The sequence below is a fragment of the Dipodomys merriami genome, unplaced genomic scaffold (assembly GCF_024711535.1).
Source record: "Dipodomys merriami isolate MVZ:Mamm:240054 unplaced genomic scaffold, mDipMer1.0.p SCAF_81, whole genome shotgun sequence".
NCBI lineage: Eukaryota > Metazoa > Chordata > Mammalia > Rodentia > Heteromyidae > Dipodomys > Dipodomys merriami.
Window position 1 is genome coordinate 2,055,593 of NW_027206413.1, and position 20,751 is coordinate 2,076,343.

General features: G+C 36.8%; 1 protein-coding gene across 5 annotated transcripts in view; it reads left to right on the forward strand.

The window, feature by feature from the left end:
* The window catches only part of LOC138819687 (nucleoside diphosphate kinase homolog 7), a 101,364-nt gene that overhangs the window by 31,903 nt on the left and 48,710 nt on the right, over positions 1-20,751 (forward strand). For 3 of the 5 annotated variants that reach the window (XM_070011188.1, XM_070011190.1, XM_070011186.1), the window contains 6 exons: positions 2,681-2,788; positions 4,591-4,757; positions 6,581-6,691; positions 9,248-9,298; positions 10,361-10,568; positions 17,073-17,178. In XM_070011188.1, the coding sequence (XP_069867289.1) occupies positions 2,786-2,788; positions 4,591-4,757; positions 6,581-6,691; positions 9,248-9,298; positions 10,361-10,568; positions 17,073-17,178 (646 nt within the window). In that variant the 5' untranslated portion in view covers positions 2,681-2,785. Of the gene's footprint in view, positions 1-1,343; positions 1,491-2,680; positions 2,829-4,590; positions 4,758-6,580; positions 6,692-9,247; positions 9,299-10,360; positions 10,569-17,072; positions 17,179-20,751 lie in introns of those variants that run through there. The other 2 variants (XM_070011189.1, XM_070011187.1) reach the window with 2 other exon arrangements.

Below are 20,751 nucleotides of genomic sequence, written 5' to 3' on the forward strand. Positions count from 1 at the left end.
AGCGCTCTACCACTTGAGCCACAGCGCCACTTCCAGCTTTTTTCTTTTTGCTTATGTGGTGCTGAGGAATCGAACACAGGGCCTCAGGCATGCAAGACAAGCGCTCTACCACTGAGCCACCTTCCCAGCCCCCCTGTGTAGTATTTTCATCTACCAGTGATGTAAAAACTGGATGAAAAAATTCCTGGAAGTATAGTAGTTACTCTTATCAGCAAGTGTGACCTATTCACATGTGTTTCTAGATAAGGACCTAGAGCCAACTCCATTTTGAGTGACCAATGAGCTAGTTTGTGTATAACTGTGATAGAGACAATAACCAGAAAAGAGAAATACAGTGGATAAGTATATTATCAAAGAAACGAAGAGACAATTGATCCAAGTAGGATGGATTATAGTGTCAGATGTTTTGGGGTCAACTAAATGAAAATTAAATATAGGTTGGGAATATTAGATTGATGCCAAAGGGTGATGCAAAAATCACAATAAGTATAGCTAATTCTTTTAACATTTTTGGTAGGAGCTAGGCCACAAAATTGATGACTTTAAAAAAGAACTTGATGATATAATAAGAGAAGAAGTTGAACAAAGTAGCTTGAAGGGTGGGAAGGCATGGGCAGTGGGCAGTGGGCAGAATGCTTGAATCACTCACATTTGTGGTAGAGTGCCTTTTCTATGGTCATAAGGTCCAGAATGTGACCAAATCATCTATCTAAATCTTAGGTTTTCTTCTAGCATTACCTACAAATTCTGACATTATCCTGTTGATAGTACATATATGGTTTTTAAATAGTACAAAGAAGCCCATCATTTCTATTGCTTTTTAGCTATTGTTTTAAAGGAATTGGAAAAGAAATTGAAAGGAAATTGAAAAGGAAAACATTTGAAAATGCATGGAATAAACTAAGTTATGTAATCACCTGTGCATAGTAATGAAACTATTTTCAAAAAGTGGTCTACTAGCCAGGTGCTGGTGGCTCACACCTGGAGTCTTAGTGACGTAAGAGGCTGAGATCTGAAGATAGTGGTTCAAAGCCAGCCCAGGCAGGGAATGAGACTATGAGACTCTTATCTCCAATTAATTACCAGAAAACTGAAAGTGATGCTGTGGCTCAAAGTGATAGATGGCTAGCCTTGAGTGAAAAAACTCAGGGACAGTGCCCACGCCTTGAGTTCAAGTCCCACAACCACCAGTCCCCCCTCCCCCCGCCAAAAAAAGTAATCCTACTATAAAATGACTTACACCAGAGTGTCACTGAGTAGGCTACTATTTTGTACACCATATTTAAAATGGCATTTTTCATTTTTAGAAGGTGAAATGAAACAACTTTTGCAAAACAAGTTGATGTTATAAAAATGCATACCATCAAATGGAAGTGAAAAATACAAAAAAATTATAAAAGTGCTTGACAGAGCATCTTGATCAATAGTTGCATAAAAAGTGTTATGTGAATTTTACAAGGCAATCACATTAATTTTTACAGCTGTAACAGGTATGTTTTCCATTCTCCAGTTGGAGAGACTGAGCATATAGAATGTAGAAGAGAGTAAGTAATAGATGTTTATTTCCAAGACCATTCTGCAGATACAGCAGATGTTTTTGATTTTAGCTTAATATTAAAGAAAAGTCTAGCCTGAGTTTAGAGTGTAGACACTCATATATATTAGCTTTATATTGAGGCATATAGTGTAGGCTTTTCTAAAAATTGGAATGATTTTTCTTTAGTTTCTAAACCAAACCATGGCTGTAGATTTGTTCTTAGTGGATTTGCCTCTCCCCTTGCTTGTCTGTATTATGTGGGATAACTTCTCTGCTTTGGTTTAGGGTGTTTTGTCTTTTGTTATTTTATTTCCTATTTCCCTGGCTCCCTCTTCATTTCCCCTTTCAGGAATTTGCCTTCATGAAGTTCATAATTTTAATGACAAAAGCTAAATGTTGCCAGATTCTTCAAGTTTAAGATTGTTAAAATTTACTGCAATTGAGCCGGGGGCCAGTGCCTCAGGCTTGTAATCCTAGCTACTCAGGAGGCTGAGATCTGAGGATCGGTTCAAAGACAGGAAACTTGGGGCTGGGAAGGTGGCTCAGTGGTAGAGCGCTTGCCTTGCATGCCTGAGGCCCTGGGTTTGATTCCTCAGCACCACATAAGCAAAAAGAAAAAAGCTGGAAGTGGCGCTGTGGCTCAACCAGTAGAGCGCTCACCTTGAGCTGAAGAGTGCAGGGACAGCGCCTAGGCCCAGAGTTCAAGCCCCATGACAGACCAAAAAAACAAAACAAAACCAAAAAAAAAAAACCACGTAAAAACTTACTGCAATTGAACCTCTCTGAATTTTTTCCCACATTAGGTTGTGTGGTAGTCTATATGTAAATTTGTCTTCAGGAAGACTGAATTCTTTCAGTAGTCAGGAGCTCATGTTCTAAAAAATGTTGATTTAGGATGTGTTGTTGATTGCATGTTTCAGAAATATATTAAAGATTTTATAACTCATCTTTGAAATATCTAAAAGTATTAATAAGAAATTAGCAGACAATTTCTGAGGAAAGCAAAGTAGTTCAATGTGATAGGTAGTAGCAGATTTGTTTGTTGCAAATACTTGGAAACTTTTCTTTCATTTCGTATGACTTATACAAGTGTGCTTATACTTTATATGTTAGTGTTAAAAATCTTTTTATTTTTCCTCACAGAATCATAATGAGAGATTCGCCTTCATCGCAGAGTGGTATGACCCAAATGCTTCACTTCTCCGACGTTATGATCTTTTCTTTTACCCAGCAGATGGGTCTGTTGAGATGGTAAATGAACCTTCTTTGCTTCAAATTGGAAAAGGAGAAGGTGGGGCAAAGACAGGAATAGAATTGTCTTTTATACAGCTGTTTTTAAAAACATGTTTATAAGATACATTCTACTGTAATTTGATGTATTTACTATGATACCAAAACAAGATTTTTTTGTTCTTTTTTTTTTTTTTTGTAGACAGAGTCTCACTATAGATCTCAGGCTTCCTTGAGATTACATTTCTCCTGCCTTACCCTCTCAAGTGTTGAGATTGTAGACATGCACCACCATGCCGTGTGTGTGTGTGTGTGTGTGTGTGTGTGTGTGTGTGTGTGTGTGTGTGTGTGTGTGTGTGTGTGTGAGGTATGTGGTCATGTATGTATGTATGTATGTGTGTGTGTGTGTATGTGTGTGTGTGTGTGTGTGTGTGTGTATTATACTGGGGCTTATTAAACTCTGAACCTTTCACTCATGCTTGGCATTTTCATGCATACCTAGTGCTCTACCACTTGAACCATGCCTCTAGCTTTTGATTTTTGCTGGTTAATTAGAAGTAAGAATCTCTTGGAATTCTGCCCATACTAGATTTGACCTATGATTTTCAGATCTCAGCCTCCTGAATAGCTATGCTTATAGACATGAACCATTGGTGTATGAGCTATGCCTATATTTTGAATATCAGAAATTGAAATGATGTTATTTAGGAAACTGAAGTGGAGCAGGGTATAGTGGTAAATGCCCATAATATCAATAATCAAGGCAGTAGCATAAACCAAAATGGAATTATTGTTGTGGATTAGGTTATAATTGATAGAGAAAGGTTATCATGATCATATATGTCATCATTATTGAAAATTGTCATCTCTATAAATAGTCAAATTGAAGATCATTGAGCTTTTTGTCCTTTCCTGGTCACACTTTAGCAAGTTTTTCTACTTGGTATTGGACTGTGTATAAAAGCAGATATTTGGGCAAATGATTCTTTTCTCTGGGATTTTATTTACTGAAAAAGTTGGGCCATAAAAAAAATCTTTCTATTTGGGGTGTTTTATATGTCATTATGTTTATATTATTATTTATGTTTTAATATAATATTTGTTTTATGTTATATTTTACATTCTAAATGTTAAAAACAATTGTGCTTCTAGTGGGGCTGGAACTCAGGGCCCTGAGTTCTCGCTGGGCTTTCTTGCTCATGTCTGGTACTCTACTATGAGTCACACCTCCACACTGGCATTTTCCTAGTTAGAGTCTCTTAGGCTTTTCTGCCAGGCTGGCTTCAAATTGCCGTCTTTAGAAACTGGCCTCCTGAATAGCTACAGTTACTGCCATGAGCCAGCCACAGTCAGCGTCAGCAATATACTTTAATAAAAAAGTTATATTATGAATAAGTTACATTAGCAGATACAAATATATAATATAAAAGTTATGGCTAGGTATCAGTGGCTCACACCTATAACCCCTGCTATTCAGGAGGCTGAGTTCTGAGGATTTTGCTTCAAAGCAGCCTGGGTAGAAAAGTTGGTGAGAACTATCTCCAATTAACCACCAAAAAACTGGAAGTAGAGCTTTGGTTAAGTGATAGAGTGCTTGTCTTGAGCAAAATAAAACAAACAACAACAATAAAACACCTAGACCCTGAATTCAAGCCCGAGGCCTAGCACATGCACAAAACATAATGATTTGTATTGGTAACAAAAAATGAACAGAATGGAGCCTATTTTGATAAAGTCAGAATTAAGAACTATTTCTACCTCATAAAGTTAGCATTCTTTATTGATAAGTTTTTTATTGTGGTTTTTTTTTTTTTCTGTTCTAGCATGACCTAAAGAATCGTCGCACTTTTTTAAAGCGGACTAAATATGATGACCTACACGTGGAAGATTTATTTATAGGCAACAAAGTGAATGTGTTTTCTCGACAACTGGTGTTGGTTGACTATGGGGACCAATATACATCTCGCCAACTTGGCAGTAGAAAAGAAAAGTAAGAGAATTACATAATCCTCATGCTTAAATGAATGTTGGAGGCTAGATATAAGCTAATTTTGTATTTTTCTTTTGTTTTCCTAATGTAGACAATTTTCAATGAAGTCATTTTCATGTTATGATACATTTACAGTATTTTGGAATAGATTATGTGATTTGTTCTTTAGTAGGAATGATTAAGTAATTTCTAAAGTATTGGGTTGTTACTCTTTTTATTTTATTTTTTCCATCATGGTATTCTAATACACAAGAAAATATTTCATTTTTTTCTTGTATTTGTTAATAGATACTTTATGGCCTAAAATACAGTCTTAGAGAAAATTCTGTGGTTGCTGAGAAGAGAATGTGTATTCCAAAGCTTATGGGTACAATTTTCTATAAATTTACTTTTGGGTGCAATTTTCTATAGATTGTTGTTAAGTCCATTTGCTTAATGGTTTAACTTTGTAGTCTTTTTGTTGCTTTTTTTCTTATGTTGTTTGTTTTGTCTGGATGATGTATCTATTGATGAGAGTTAAGAATTTGGGTTCCCCACTATTCTTGTGTCAGTCTGTCTGTCCCTGTATGTACAGTGGATTTGCTTTATAAAATTCGGCACTCCAGTCAGTGGTGCATGTAAGTCTGTCATCATTCTATGTTCTTGGTGTTTTATTCCCTTACTAATTCCTACTAACTTCCTTTCTCTTTTCAAGCTACGACTCAGTCTACTTTTTCTACATTGTTTATGGATATAGTCTCTCCTCCCTGCTTTCAGTTTCTACTTTTCACTTTCAGTCTTTGTGTGTCTTTGCCAGGGAGTTGAGTATCATGTTGACAACAAATAAATCATGTTTTCAATCCAGTCATCTAACTGTCATCTTTTTATTGGAGAGTTCAGACTTTAAGGTTATTTAAGGTTATTAATGAGAGGTGTTTGCTGATTTGTGTAATTTCATTGGCTCTTTTTCCTGGCTGATTCAAATAGTTTGAATTATTAAATTTGAATTATTTAATTACTATTCTTTTTTCTTTCTCCCGTCCTATTCTTAGGAATTTGCTGTTTTACTCAGTTGGCCATGTTTGAATCTTTTGTTTTTCTCATATGTTCATCTATTCTGCATTATTCTTTCTTGACTCCTCATAATTGTGACTTCCTTTCTTATACATTGGTATGTAGGATTACTTAAGTAGCTTGTGCAGTTTTGGATTAGTGGTCATCACTGCATTAGTTTATGTTATTCTTAGAACATCTTTATTTGTCCATTATTATTTTTTTTTTTGTTGGTTGTGGGACTTGAACTCTGGGCCTGAGTGCCATCCCTCAGCTTTTCAACTCAAGGCTAGTGCTCTATCACTTGAGCCACAGCACCAATTCCAGTTTTCTGAATGGTTTATTAGAGAGAAGAGTCTCATGAACTTTCCTGCCTGGGCTGGCTTTGAACCGTAATCCTCAGATCTCAGCCTCCTGAGTAGCTAGGATTACAGGTGTGAGCCATCAGTGCCCAGCTTGTTCATTAATTTTAAAATATAACTGATGAATATAGTAATTTAGGGTAAAGGTTATTTACTTTTAGAACTTGAAATATATCATTCTGTACTTTCTTGACTTTTAGGATTTCTGTTAAGGAAATTACAGTGCTCAGGAGTTTTAAATACAAACTGTAGAACTTTTTTTTTTCTTTCTTTCTTTCTTTTCTTTTTTTTTCCAGGGCTGAGGACCGAACCCAAGGCTTTGCGCGCACCGGACGGGTGCCCTTCCGCTGGGCTAAACCCCCAGCCCCCAACTGTAGAACTTTTTATTTTCAAACATTCATTATTATTATTACTATTATTATTTTACAGAACATTAGCCCTGATTAAACCTGATGCAGTACCTAAGGCTGGAGAAATAATTGAAATGATAAATAAAGCTGGATTTACTATAACCAAACTCAAAATGATGAAACTTTCAAGGTAATTTGTTGATAATTTTCAGTTATATAATGTCTGATTCACTTAAAAAATTTCTTTCCATCACTTTTTAAAACTAAGAAAAAAAGAAAAAGAAAAACCTCTTAGTAAATAGTAAAGTAGACAGGAGTATAGTGAGTTTGAGAGCAGCTGGGCCTATATGGTAAGACCCTCTTAGTTAAAGTATTATTTTTAAAAGCGGTTTTTTCTTTCTTCCTATTGTTTCTAATATTTTAAGGTACCACGTTTGTATGTCCCTCCCCCACAGTATAACCCCTGTTTTCACTGCATTTGATGTTGGTATAATTTAGGGAGCAGAAGGGAAAAAACAAATTGTTTAAATAGGGATACAGATTGACCTATTGCAACAATGAGATGCACAAGACGCTCTGTCTAAAAATGAACTTTACAATTTAGGTAGGGGTGGGGGATGTAGTTGTGGAGGGGAGAGAAGGGATGATAGGAAAAAAACAAAGGAGGAGACAACAATGCTTGGTAATAAATGTACTCATTATCTTGCTCATGTGATTGTAACCCCTCTGAACAGTATTTTCACAATAAAAAACTTATTTAAAAATAATTGATGTTTAAATATCCTTAACATGGCTGTGAACTCTGTTTAAAAAAATTTTTTTTTGTCAGATATATTGGGGGCTTGGTCACTGTCCCTGAGTTCTTTTTGCTCAAGGCTAGCATTCTACTGCTTCAAGCCACAACACTACTTGCAGTTTTCTGGTGGTTAATTCTCCAATTAAGAGTCTCACAAACTTTCCTGCCTGGGCTGGCTTTGAACCTCAGTTCTCAGATCTCAGCCCCTCCAGAGTAGGTAGGATTACAGGCATGAGCCACCACTGTCCAGTTTCAATTTAAATTCTTTAAGAAAAGTGAGATAGACATAGGAAAAGCATCTGATTTGCTTAAAAAATTTATCTTCTTTACAGTTTTCAGAGTATTAGTTTAACATGAATTATCCTTCAATTCTTTATAGTTCTTTAGTAGAAATATAAATTTGAAAAATGAATTCCTGTTAGCATTAATAGAATTAGTGACCATAACTCTGAATTCTGATTAGTTCCATGTTCTTTCCTTGATGTCAAATAGAATATTAGGTTTTAATCTATTAATAACTAATAAGAATACATTAATATGACTGGAAACGAAGTTCACAAGACCCATCTCAGCCAATCACTAAGTGTGGGTGTGATGGCATGTGCCTGTCCTCTAGCTCAGTTGGAGCCTGGGGCTGGGAGGATTGCTGTTGTAGGCCAACCTGGACAGAAAGTCCTCACGACTCCCATCTCAGGAGAAGAAGCTGGGCATGGTAGTGCATATCTGTTATTCTGACTATGATAAGAAGCGTGAAATAGGCAGATCCTGGTCCTGGTCTGGGCTCTGGCAAAAAGTGAGTCCCTATTGAAACAGAATAACCATTATTTAAAAAGGCCTGGGGATATGACCCAAACATAGCCCACCTGCCTGGCAAGTGAAAGCCTCGAGTTCAAATCCAGTGTCACCAACAAAGCTGAACAATCCCAGACAAAAACATCAAGGTGCCTCGTTTATATGAAGCACCTTTTTTAAAAATTCAAGTGTGTTGAGCTTCCCTTTGTTGCAGTCAAGCTAAGAATGATAGTAAAACCAAGAAGTTAAACTCCTATGTTAAAACTCCTATGTTAAAAACCTGCAGAAAAAGTAAAAAATTTTGAGTTGGAAGATGACTTTCTATTCTTTGATACAACTTACTTGGGTTTTAATAAATATTGGCCAAATATTAGGTTTTGTTTCTAGAGCATTGAAGATGCTGGTAGAAAGGAAATGGATGAAATAGTATAAGTGGAAAAATAGTATAAGTGGATGAAATAGTATAAGTGGAAAAATAAATACTGCTTCTTATCTTCATTTAAATTTTATATCTCAAAATAGATATGACTCAAGAGGGAGTCAAAGCATTTCACACACAGGATGCAATGCTTTAGAGAAATCTCTCTGTGTGCAACAGTGACAACTAGAAGGGAAGGAGACAGAGATTGGGGGAAGGTAAAAAGATAATGGAGCAGTTCAAGTGTAATGACAGTGACTTACGCTAGACTAGGAGCTGTGAATGCTTACAGTTGATTTGACATTTAGCCCTGGTGCTTACCAGAAATAAGGGCACCATGTGGTCCAGTTTTTTTTTTTTTAAATCTCCAGTCCTATCTATTTAACCAAAGTCACATAGTTTCTTATGTTTCTAGGTAGTAGTACATAGATAAGCATGTAGAGAAACTTTGTTTTTATATAATAGCTGTAGAAAATTATTTATAAGATGTAAAAAAATAATGTACCTATTATCTCTCAGTGTAACATCCCAAATAAACTAGAAGAAGAAAAAATATAGATATAACTCATATTTGTAAATTATTTACCAGAAAGAGGTATTTGGTGAAAAAAATCATGTTAATTCACATACAAATGAGACAGAAATTTTTGTATTTTATCTTTATTCTATTTTATTAATATAGTCTAAAATAATCATTGCTTTCATGATTCTTAACCATTGTCATTATGATTATTTTATAGGAAAGAAGGAAGCGATTTTCATGTAGACCACCAAGGAAGGCCCTTGTATAGGTAGGTACTTATTCTGGGGGACAGTGGTATTTAAGGCAGGATATCCTAGAAAACTAAGGAGTTATAGCCTTATAATTCAGAACTTTATTGCCTGACAATAATCTGTCAATAGGGCCAAACTAATGACTTGCAACTGCACAGAAAACTTTTTAAAGAACTTTTTCTCTGTAATCTTATTACAGAGACATCTTATAGTGCATCACTTGATGTTTCAATCTTGAACCAGAAGCAAGCTCTATTTTTTCAGACGGGTCCTGCCCTCTCTTTAGTCTGGGTAGACTTTCTTTTAAAGACACTCCATCGCTGATTAACATTAATTATATGGGGATGATATCACTTATTTCACAGCAAATGCCCTTACTACCAGTGCACATGTAGAAGTGAAAAATAACATAAGCTCTTGCTTTTTATTTTCTGGGTAACTATTAGTCAGTCTTGGATTTTTAATCAAGAGCCCCTAATTTAATATAGTAATAACCTAGAGTCGCCTTTCTACCAATAAATGGCTATTTCTTTAGTGATTGTTGATAGCCCTTCTCTGTCACTAAATCAGTTCAGTGCTTATTGGTTGAAAGTTCTTTGTCATTCCTTGAATCCTAGTTATAGATTAAAAGCACTAATTAAATTCTTACTGGAAATGTTTCAAGATGCTCTTACTACAATGTATAGTATAAAATCTTCCCTTGACTGAAGTCATAAACCATATGGAAATAAAAGGAAAATCTTCCTGTTCTTCAGAACACTATGAAATCCTCGTTATGTATTTTAAGCCAATTAAATATTTTATTTTTTTTCTAAAACCACAGTGATTGTTTTTACTTCAGTCATTATCTATGTGGCATTCCTTCTGTAGTAATTTTTGCAGTGGACTGGATCACTGTAAGACATTTTTGAAAATCTTATACTGATCATATAAACTTTACTATGTCCAATAGTTTTGAAAGTCTACTCATGTCTCTGTTAAAATACTCAAATAAAATATAAATATACCACTGCCAAGAGAAATGTCCAGGCAACATTTCCAAAGGAAAAGAAGCAAATCAGTCTTTTACTGTTTTGTAGTGAGCTGGTCCAGTTTATTACAAGCGGGCCTGTGATTGCCATGGAAGTTTTAAGAGATGATGCTATCTCTGAGTGGAAAAGACTCCTTGGGCCTGCCAACTCTGAGGTGGCACGTGCAGATGCCCCAGGAAGCATCCGAGCTCTCTACGGAGCAGATGGCATAAGAAATGCGGCTCATGGCCCCGATTCTTTTGCTTCCGCTGCCAGAGTAAGGTGTTTTAAATATGTTTTACTTCCATTTTCATTTCTTCAAATATTTTATGTCAAAAGAAAGCATTTCTATCACTGGTTACTTTGGATGAGATCAGATAGCTGAGCTAGTGTGCTAGGAATACCTTTTGACATCTTGTCTCTTGGTTCAGCAATACTTATTTCTGATCTTGTAGACAGGTCACGGTCAAGATTGCTTTTTAACAATAAAACACTTCCTATTCCTTGCTGTGAAAAACTTAGGTTACTAAGACTCACAGATGTTTGAATTGTTGCATTTGTGTAAGAATACTAGTGTGAGTTTAGTAACTTTTAAAAAGAAGGCGTCATTTTATAACCTTTCTTTGCTTCAGACCAAACCTTGTTAGCTAAGTAGGAATCAAGAAGAAATACTGGGGTTGGAAAATGCAGCAGGTTAGAAGCAGCAATGACTTCATCAGAATTTGAGATGTATCATCTAAGCAGCCCAACAGCTTCCCCCAGACCTTCGGTCTCTGTTAGTTATTTTCTGATCTTGCTTTCCCTTTTATATTCAAATTTCTCTGTGATTAGACTATATTCGCTATCTCCCCTTGACTACTCATTGGGAGAGTTCATAGAACTTGGCATACCAAAACTGTTTTGGCCAAGACATCCCATGTGTGCTCAATTTTAAAATCCAAGGAAAAATGTTCATCTGTTATTTTACTGTATGCCTAGCTACATTTGACAACTTTGAATAGGAATAGTCTACCTCTGTTAATTCCATGATACCTCACTAGTCTTTGAACATGGAATTCTCTTTTTCCCCTGTCTGACACTGGGACTTGAACTCACTATCTACCACTTGTTTTCACTCATTGGCTAGCTTTCTACCTCCTGAGCCACACCTCCAATCTGCCAGGAGTTCATCTGATAATTAAATTATGTGCAAAGCACTGTTGGAGAAACTGAGAGTCAGGGAATTTAATGTTCCTTGTCCAAATGAGCACTGGAGCCCGGGACTTGGCTCTAGAGCCTCTATATTATTTATTTAAAAATGATTATGGACAAGTAAAAAGTTTTTAATGGATTTTTAATTGGCTACCATTTTGTAATAATTTTATCATTATAATTAAAGATATTAACACAGATTTCTTAAATGCTCTGTTGAAGTTACCATAGCATCTTGTTATGGTGAAAGTGTATGAAGCAGCACAGTTGTATATTTTTTTAATTTGTGGAAGAAAATATACTTAAAACTTACCAAATTGTGTGTAAATATACTGCCTTTCATTAGAAAATTTAAGGAAACATGAAAAACTCAGAGTGATAGCAGGAACCCTTGCTAGGAGAGCAATTTTGTGCAAAATACATTAGTGCCTCAAATTACAAAAGACCACAGGGGGTTTCTGGATGTGTGTATTGTGTGAGGAATTGGAATTATTTACCATAACAATGACCTTGCAAATTATCTTGAAAATATTAGCATGGGTTAATAGATAGGACAGATAGGACAAACCATGGAGAAAAAGCAAAAGCAAAGGTACAGTGCTAACACACAGAATTACTCACTTTTGCTAAGAAGATATATTTAATTAAAATATCTAGGCTCTTTTAGTAATTATTTGCTCAGCATATATAATTGGGTAGTTGGAAAATTGATAGTTCTATTTTTAATTTTTTTTTTTTTTTTTTTTTTTTTTGTCGGTCGTGGGGCTTGAACTCTGGGCCTGGGCGTTGTCCCTTAGCTCTTCAGCTCAAGGCGAGTGCTCTACCACTTGAGCTACAGCGCCACTTCCGGTTTTCTGGTGGTTTATTGGAGATAGGAGTCTCACGGTCTTTCCTGCCCGGGCTGGCTTTGAACCGTGATCCTCAGATCTCAGCCTCCTGAGTAGCTAGGATTACAGGCATGAGCCACCAGCGCCCGGCTCTATTTTTAATTATTACTTAAGAAAAGAAGTTGAACAAAAATTAATTAGAGTTAATATGAAAAAAAAAAAGGTATTTGGCCAGATAATTGGCTAACTAGTTTGCTAAAGTGGAGGTGGATCATGTGGCATTAGCTTTGGAAAGGGAGAGAATACAGAAACAGTTCAAGTTGTTGGGAGTTATAATGACCTGAATTTAAATTGTGACTCTGTACTTGCTAACTTGTATTACCTTATTACTCAAGCTCTCTGGGTCTCATTTTCTCATGTGTTCTATGGTTACATTTCCTTTTATCAGCACATGCAGAAATTGTAAGTCTCTAAATTTCATTTATCCAAAGTACTTTTTGAGAAGCCGTTAATGAATAAAACGAAGTCTATATACCTCTTCTGATGGGAGAAATAGACATAGGGCATTCTGGGTGCTAAATGTTCTAATGGAAATGAAGCAGAGGAAGAGGAGAGAAAAATTCAAGGATGGAGGAAGATGTTCTTCTAAGCACAAGATGTTCAGGACATCTTTTCAATCTCTGGTTGGAGCAGAGATCTAAAGTAAATGAGGAAAAAAATCATAAATGTATCTGTAGAAAGAACATTCCCGAAAGAAAGAGAACAACTCATGAGTCTGAAATGGGAACATGTTTTCTGTGTTCAGAGCAGTGGGAGTTGGAAGAGGCCAGCGGTACTGGGGCAAAATCAGAAGTGGTAGAAATGTCAGAGGTATAGACAGCAAGCTACACCTTATAAGACCTTGTAATAGAAGACTTGAAAATTCATTCCAAACAAGGTGGGAAACTGTGAAGTTTCTGTGTCAAGGAATGACAGGATCTAATGGTTTTCCAAGTTTTATTCTGATTGCTGTATCAATACTAGATCAGACAAGGTAAGGATGACTATCCTGCTGTCAGGAAAGGGAGGGTTGGTGGGGACAGGGTCTTGGGGGATAAGAGGGAAGGTAGTTCAGTTCTTATGATATTGCAAGGGATTACAAGATAGATTAAATGGATAAATGACAACAGGGAACACATTTTGGGCAGATAGAATATGAAATTTGTTTTGGACTTTTAATTTTGCGTAATCATGTATTTTTTGCAGTGCTGGAGATTGAATTCAGGGCTTTGTCTGTACTAGGCAAGTACTCTATCACTTGAATTATACCCCAGCCCTTTTGTCTTCTTCTGTTTTGGGATAGTATCTTACCTTTGCCCAGGCTTGCCATGAACCCATAGTCTTTTTGCTGCTCTATCCTGAGTAGCTAGGATTACAGGTGTATCCTACCCACCTCTGGCCTGTTTGGGACACTTATTTATTCATATTTTATTTATTTTCAATTTTGTGACAATTCATGTGGTGAAAATAATTATATTAACAATACAAGACGTTTTATTTGTTAATTCCATACAATGTGCTTGGACCAGTTTACCTCTGTATTATATTCCTTCAACCCTCCTCCTCTCCTTTTTCAAACAGTATTTGGTGGGATTCATTATGCTATCATCATGCATCTATGTGACATACATTGATCCACTTTATCCCCTGTATACTCTTCTTCCTCTCCCTTTTACTGAATATCCCTCAGAGAATCTCCCATTTACTCTCATGTCTCATCATCAATATTGCCATCATCACCATCGACATTTTAGGTCAGGATTCCACATGAATGCAAGCATGCACTATTTGCCTTTTTATACGTGCTTATCTTTCTCAACATGATGATCTCTAGTTCCTTTTCATTTTGGGGGGGACACTGAGGTTTGAATACAAGACTTCATATTTGCTAGGCAAGTGATTTGCAGACCTGTTCCCCCTCAATCAAGTCAGTTAGGGTTCCACTTGTATGATCAGGCCTGCTTGGACTATCATCCTCTGTGCTACATACATAGCTATAATAACAGATCTGTGCCAGCATGCCCAACTTTCTGTTGGTTGAGATGGGGGTCTTACAACTATTTTGCGAGACTAGCCTGGAACTGCAATTTTCTTGATTTGTCTCTTGAGTAGCTAGGATTATAGATAGGCGCCACTGTGTTTTGGACATTTTAAATATGAAATGTCCGTTAAGTAGCATTTCTATAGTTATGGATATAGAGCATAAGGAGGAGGTTGTCTGCAGGTAAAAATGTGGGTGATAACATTTAAAGTCCTCAGTCTGAGAGAGACTGGGTTCCAGAGCTCAAGCACTTAGGAGTCAGACAGGGAAGAAACAACCAATGAATGAAGAAGGTCAGGTGATTAAAGTATTCCAGAATTAGGGAGTCATCAATTGTATTAAATCCTATTGAGTCAAATAAGGCACGTTCTGAGAATCAGGCAGCACGCTTGTGGGTAGTGGTAAGGGCTTTTGTGGAGCAGACTTGTTAGAATGAAAGCCTGATTAGTTGTGGGTTCAAGAAAGGCTTGAGGTGAGGAAGTAGAGATAGACTAAAGGTGGTAGAGAAAAGAGACTGTCAGAAGGAACATTTCTTTATCGTCTGCAGTTCTACATACTTTCTTGTCACGTGACATCTATCTATATCATTCCCTCACTGATTACATGCCAGACCCTTTTGGTATTTGAGTTTCATCTGTACCCCTTGAAATGAGACTATGTCATCAATGCCTCTGTTACAGAAGTAGAAGCAGTAATTGATGATGTTCTTGATCATCAATTACTTGATCAAGAAGAGCAATAAAACTGGGTGCTGATGACTCAGGCCTGTAACCCTAACTACTTGAGAAGCTGAGAATGGGAAGGTCATGGTTCAAGGCCAGACTGGGCAGAAAAGTTCAAGAAACTCCTCAACCCATAGCTGAGCGCTGCATGTACATGTACACTTGTGGCTCCAGGCTGCATGGAGCAGTAGGGAGGTTCGGGGGGGGGCAGGGAGGCTGATATTGGGAGGATTGTGGTTCTGGCCCAGTCCAGGCAAAACAGTTGCAAGGCTTCATCTCCATGGAGAGAAACTGGTTGCTAGTGGGTGCACTAAAGGAGGCAGATCATAGCTTAGCAGTGAGACATGAAGTAAACAAATCTTCCCCTCTGTTTCCCCAAAGGAAAACAGAGCTGGAGGGATGGCTCAACATTTTCTCACCAGACTAGCAAGTTGAGGGTCTGGGTTCAATCCCTAGTTAGTACCACAACAAATAAACAGCAACAACAAAAAGAGCAGTAAGGGGACTGGGAAGGTGGCTCAGTGGCAGAGCGCTTGCCTTGCATGCCTGAGGCCCTGGGTTCGATTCCTCAGCACCACATAAGCAAAAAGAAAAAAGCCAGAAGTGGCACTGTGGCTCAAGTGGTAGAGCGCTAGCCTTGAGCTGAAGAGCTGAGGGACAGCGCCCAGGCCCAGAGTTCAGGCCCCACGACCGGACCCCCCTCCCAAAAAAAAAAAAAAAAAGAGCAGTAAGGTCAGCAATATGATAGCGAGGAACTTTGTGACTTAGAACATTTTATTTTACTCTAAAATGTCATACCACTGCAATATCTCAAGTACACTAGTATTTGAACAGTTCCAACAATCACACAGGAAAGAGGAAGAAAGACTATTAAAGAAGAGGAGGGGGAGAGGGTAGAGGAGAAGGGCAGAAAGGGAGGGAGGGTTATAGAGGTCTGAGTATGATAAAAGCATGCTATATGCGTCATAAACATGTCACAATAAAACTCATTGAGCGTGTAATAAACATATGCTAATAAAGTTAAAAAATGAAAATACTGTTAGTACTATGATCTTTCAATTTTAAGTTCAAAGAAAAAAAACATTTACTGTGAATTCAGGTTTTTTTAGATGTTTTAAAGACTACAGAACTATGCAAATGAGTTTTCTTTGAATTTGTAATTTGGTAGCGGGCAAGTACTTGAATCTGACAGAGTTTTGCACGAGAGGGGTACTGCCTGGGCATCAAGAAAAGCTTTGTCATGGAGCTAATATTCCAAGGTACCCTTTATGGACTGATAGGGTTTGGGGAAGTTGGGACAGAGGCTTTTGTAGAGTAGTAAAAATTGTAGGAGTAAAAGCCTAGGGACAAGAACTCATCTGAGTCATTAAAAGAACTGATTAATCTTCATTGCTGTGTATCATTTTAACAATCTATATGAAAGCAGCTAATGCAGAAGTCTGAATCTGATTCAGCATCAGGCTTGAATCTGGCTGTAAAATGTGGTTCATTTGATGCATAGTAGAACTTTAGTAACTTGGTTTTAATGACCTGTAGTTCTCAGCTTCCTGAACATATAAATTTCTGTTTCTATAAAAATTTCCTTGTTTTACCTTTGTTTTAATCTACTTCAATTAAAAAAATAAAATTAGATCTATGGCTTATGACCTATGCTCTAGTGAAACCAAGAACTTTTCTATTGGTTACGTCCAATATTCAAAATTTGTTAGGACTTTGTCAGTTATAATCTAGAACAGAATGAGCTGTATTCTCAGTGCTTTGGATTGATTTCATTTTTGCACAGTCTTCTGATTGTTAAGTGTCAAAACAGGGATAACCACTTACTCTTTGTAAAATTCCCATTTTTGTGAAAGAATTCATGCTGTGAAAAGTAATTGTCTTCTTCCCCATACCCAAATGTCTATAAATTTAAGATAAGAGATCATGTATGCTTAAGTCATCTTTTTATCCTCTGTATTTAGGAAATGGAGTTATTTTTTCCTTCAAGTGGAGGATGCAGGCCTACAAACACTGCTAAGTTTACCAATTGTACCTGCTGTATTGTTAAACCCCATGCTATCAGTGAAGGTAAGAAAATTGACCTCTTAAATCCAACATACCCAGTTTATTTGTTAATAGCTTAACTTATTTTGTTGATGTCTGTTTTCCTGTTGTATTTTGCATGATGAAATTAGTGTACTTTTCATTTTTCTTTGAAGGCATAGAATAAAGCCGACTGATTATAAGAGAGAATCTGTCTCAATCTCAGTCTGTGTTTTTGTGTCTGCATTTCTACAAGGTATCCGTGGGTTGTGTGGCTCAGTCATGCTCACTTATCCTGGCAACAGATCTTGATTCCTTGACTTTTACTCTCCTATCATTCATTAATTCAATTGTGTATAGCACTTGTAATACACAAATTAAACAATATTTATTACCCCAGACTGTACCTTTCCTGAGAAAGTTGTAGAAAATCTCTTGCCTCTCCTGTTCCCTCCCCTCCCCTCCCCTCCCCTCTTCCCTTGCCTGTCCCCCCTCTTCTCCCCGTTCCACTCCATTACGCTCCTCTCCTCCCCTCTCCCTCAGGATTGAACTCAGGACCTGGGCACTGTATCTGACCTCCTTTTTGGTCAGGGCTAACATTCTGCCACTTAGCTACAATACCACTTCTGGCTTTTTGGTACTTTATTGGAGATGAGTCTCACAGGTTTCCTGCCCACGCTCACTTGAAACCTCCGCCCTCAGATCTCAGCCTCCTGAGTAGCTAGGATTACAGGCATGAGCCACCTGGGTCCAGCTGAGATTTTTTTTGTGTTGTTTTATCTTCTTTCTTCTATGATGTATTACCTTAGCAGAACCAAAAACAAAAATTTCATATGGTTGGTAACACTTTCTTTAGAAGCAATTCTTGCCTGTGTTTTACTCCCTCCCCCTCCACCCCCATTCATTCTTCTACCCCTCTCCTTGCCCTCTCTCATATCTTGTAAGTACCCATTTCCTGGTACGTATTTGGTTGGGCTATGACTTAGTCTTTCTAAAGAATTTATACTTACATTCTTCATAGAGCCTATAAGATACCAGTTAATTCATATTTATAACTGCATGGGTACTACCCAGTGAGTTTACTTCTAGGTTTATAGGCACATTCTAGCTCCAACAAATGAGGGAAACTACCATGTAACCTGTGTTTCTCTGGTTCTGACTGACTTCAGTTAATATTATTTTTTTCCAAATTCATACAAATGGTATAATATCATTCTTTCTGATGGATGAGTAGAATTCTATTGTGTATATATGCCACATTTTCTTAATCCATTCATCTGTTGAGGGGCAAAAATAAATTTTAAAAAATAACATCGTACTGATAATGTTCTGTTTCTTGATTAGGTGATGGTTATATTGTGGTGTCCACTTTGTAACAACTATTTGAGTTATGATATATGTAAACTTTTCTTTGTGAATAAAAATTTTTACTTAGATTACTTTTGAAGTCTGTGTATTTAGATACATGTGCGCGTGTATACTTTCTTAGGAACAAATCTAGAAATGTATGGCGGTTCATTAACTGATTTCCTCAGGTGGGAGCACTAGGCTGGGGAATAGTGGAAAACCTTTTATTTTTTTGCCTATATATTTCATATTTCCTAAATGTTTTATAATAAGTGTTCATTATTTTGTACAGATAAAGTCCCCCTCTAAGAGCTATTAAAAATCAGCTATGTATGTAAAGAAAAATGTGACTTATATTTAAGGAATCAAATAAAATGAAGAATTAGAATAAAAACTAGTTATGCATCTTAATAGTTATACAGGTAATGATAACTAGGAATCTGGTAAAAAAAAATATGGTGATGAAATAACCAGTTTGGGGGCTGGCTCAGTGGTAGAGTGCTTGCCTTGCATGCCTGGGTTCGATTCCTCAAGCACCACATAAGCAGAAAAAGCTGGAAGTGGCCCTGTGGCTCAAGTGGTAAAGCATGAGCTTTGAGCTAAAGAGCTAAGGGATAGTGCCCAGGCCCAGAGTTCAGGCCCATGACCTACAAAAACAAGCACACAATCAAAAAAACAGTTTTGTTATATATAATTTTTATAATTTTACACATTCAAACCATTTTAGATCAGAGCCTTCGATCAAACCTAGAGTTGTGCATACTAGACGAGTAATCTACCACAAAGCTGTGCCCCACACTGAACCTTTAAGATACTAGGATATATAAATTCCTTAGAGCAAAATAAAATTTGTAAAAGATAGCAGTATAAACTTGAGCATCCTACTTTTTTAAAAAAAAATCTTCCTTCTAAACCTGGATAGCAGTATACTTTAAGACCATTTTTGAAACATATAATTAACCCAATCCTCATTCAACTGTGGTAATAATGAAATGAAGTTTGAAGTCTCATGCTGAATTTATGATTGATTAATTTGTCCCCTTCTCAATTGCTGGTTGGTTTGTGTTTATCTTTTTCTAGTCCATATCCTAGTATATTTACTTTTGCCTGTGGCCTAATCTAGTGCTAAAGGAAGAGATTTGGAAGGAGTTTTTGATGAGAGTATACCTGAAATGGAATCTCTTGATAGCTGACTTCCCTAAAATGGACAAATAGCCAGTTACCTAGCAAAGCTAAGTTAACTGTGTACTAAAGTAAGACTGTACCAGAAGGAGGTCCTAGGTAAATGGAGAATCAGGTTGCTTCCCTAGAGCTGGTGGGATTTTCAGTAGAGTGATCTGATTGATATCAAGGAGGGTACAAATTCCTGGAAACCACAGTCCAGTTAGTGGAAACAGTGAGTCAGGATCTTATTAAGTCTCCTAAATACACAGTTGTTGGATAAGTGAGTGGTTGGGTTTGGTAAGTGAGTAGCCCTTTGTTGGGATTAAAAGATTTGGAGAAAGTCTTTGGGGGCAAACAATGAAGTTATTTACTGATTTGCGTCCTTATCTTTCTGGACAAGAATTTCTGGTCTTGCTTGTGTAGGCAGAGTTGGCTTTCAGTCCTGAACTGAATGCATGGTAGTTCAGTGGGTTCACTTTTCACCTCAAAGAGAACTGAAAAAAGCAAGAGAGTCAGCTTTGGGGACCAGTGGTGGGAAAATAGAGTACATGTGAGGCATTTGCAGTCTTTCTATAGACAGACTGAAATTTGTATGGTCATTTTGGACTGAGTCTTTTTAAAAAAGAAGGAGAAGGTATGTGCATGTCCTCATGCTTGCTTTTTTTTAATTTCAAAATTATTCAGTATGTTTGTATGTTCTCAGTATTGCATATATCTACTTTAAGACCATTTATAAAATGAATTGTTTCTAATCCAAATTAAGCTATTTAGACTTGAATTCTGATTCTGAAACTTACTAGCCATGGGATATTGTATAAATTATTTCACCTTTTTATCTACTTGTAGACTATTTGTTTCCATATTTGTAAAATGAGGATAATAATATATTGTCCTCATAGAGTGAATATTAAATGCACGTGTATGTAAAGGATACTGGGTTAGTACCTAGCACTTAGTTAGGTGCTCTATAAGTGTTAGCCATTATAGCCATTATTACAATTGCTTTGCTGTCCTACTACAACTACTCTGCCATTAGTATCATTAGCTTTCAATTTTTAAACAAAATTGATAACCTACTAATAAAGCAATAGTTAAAAATGCTAATAA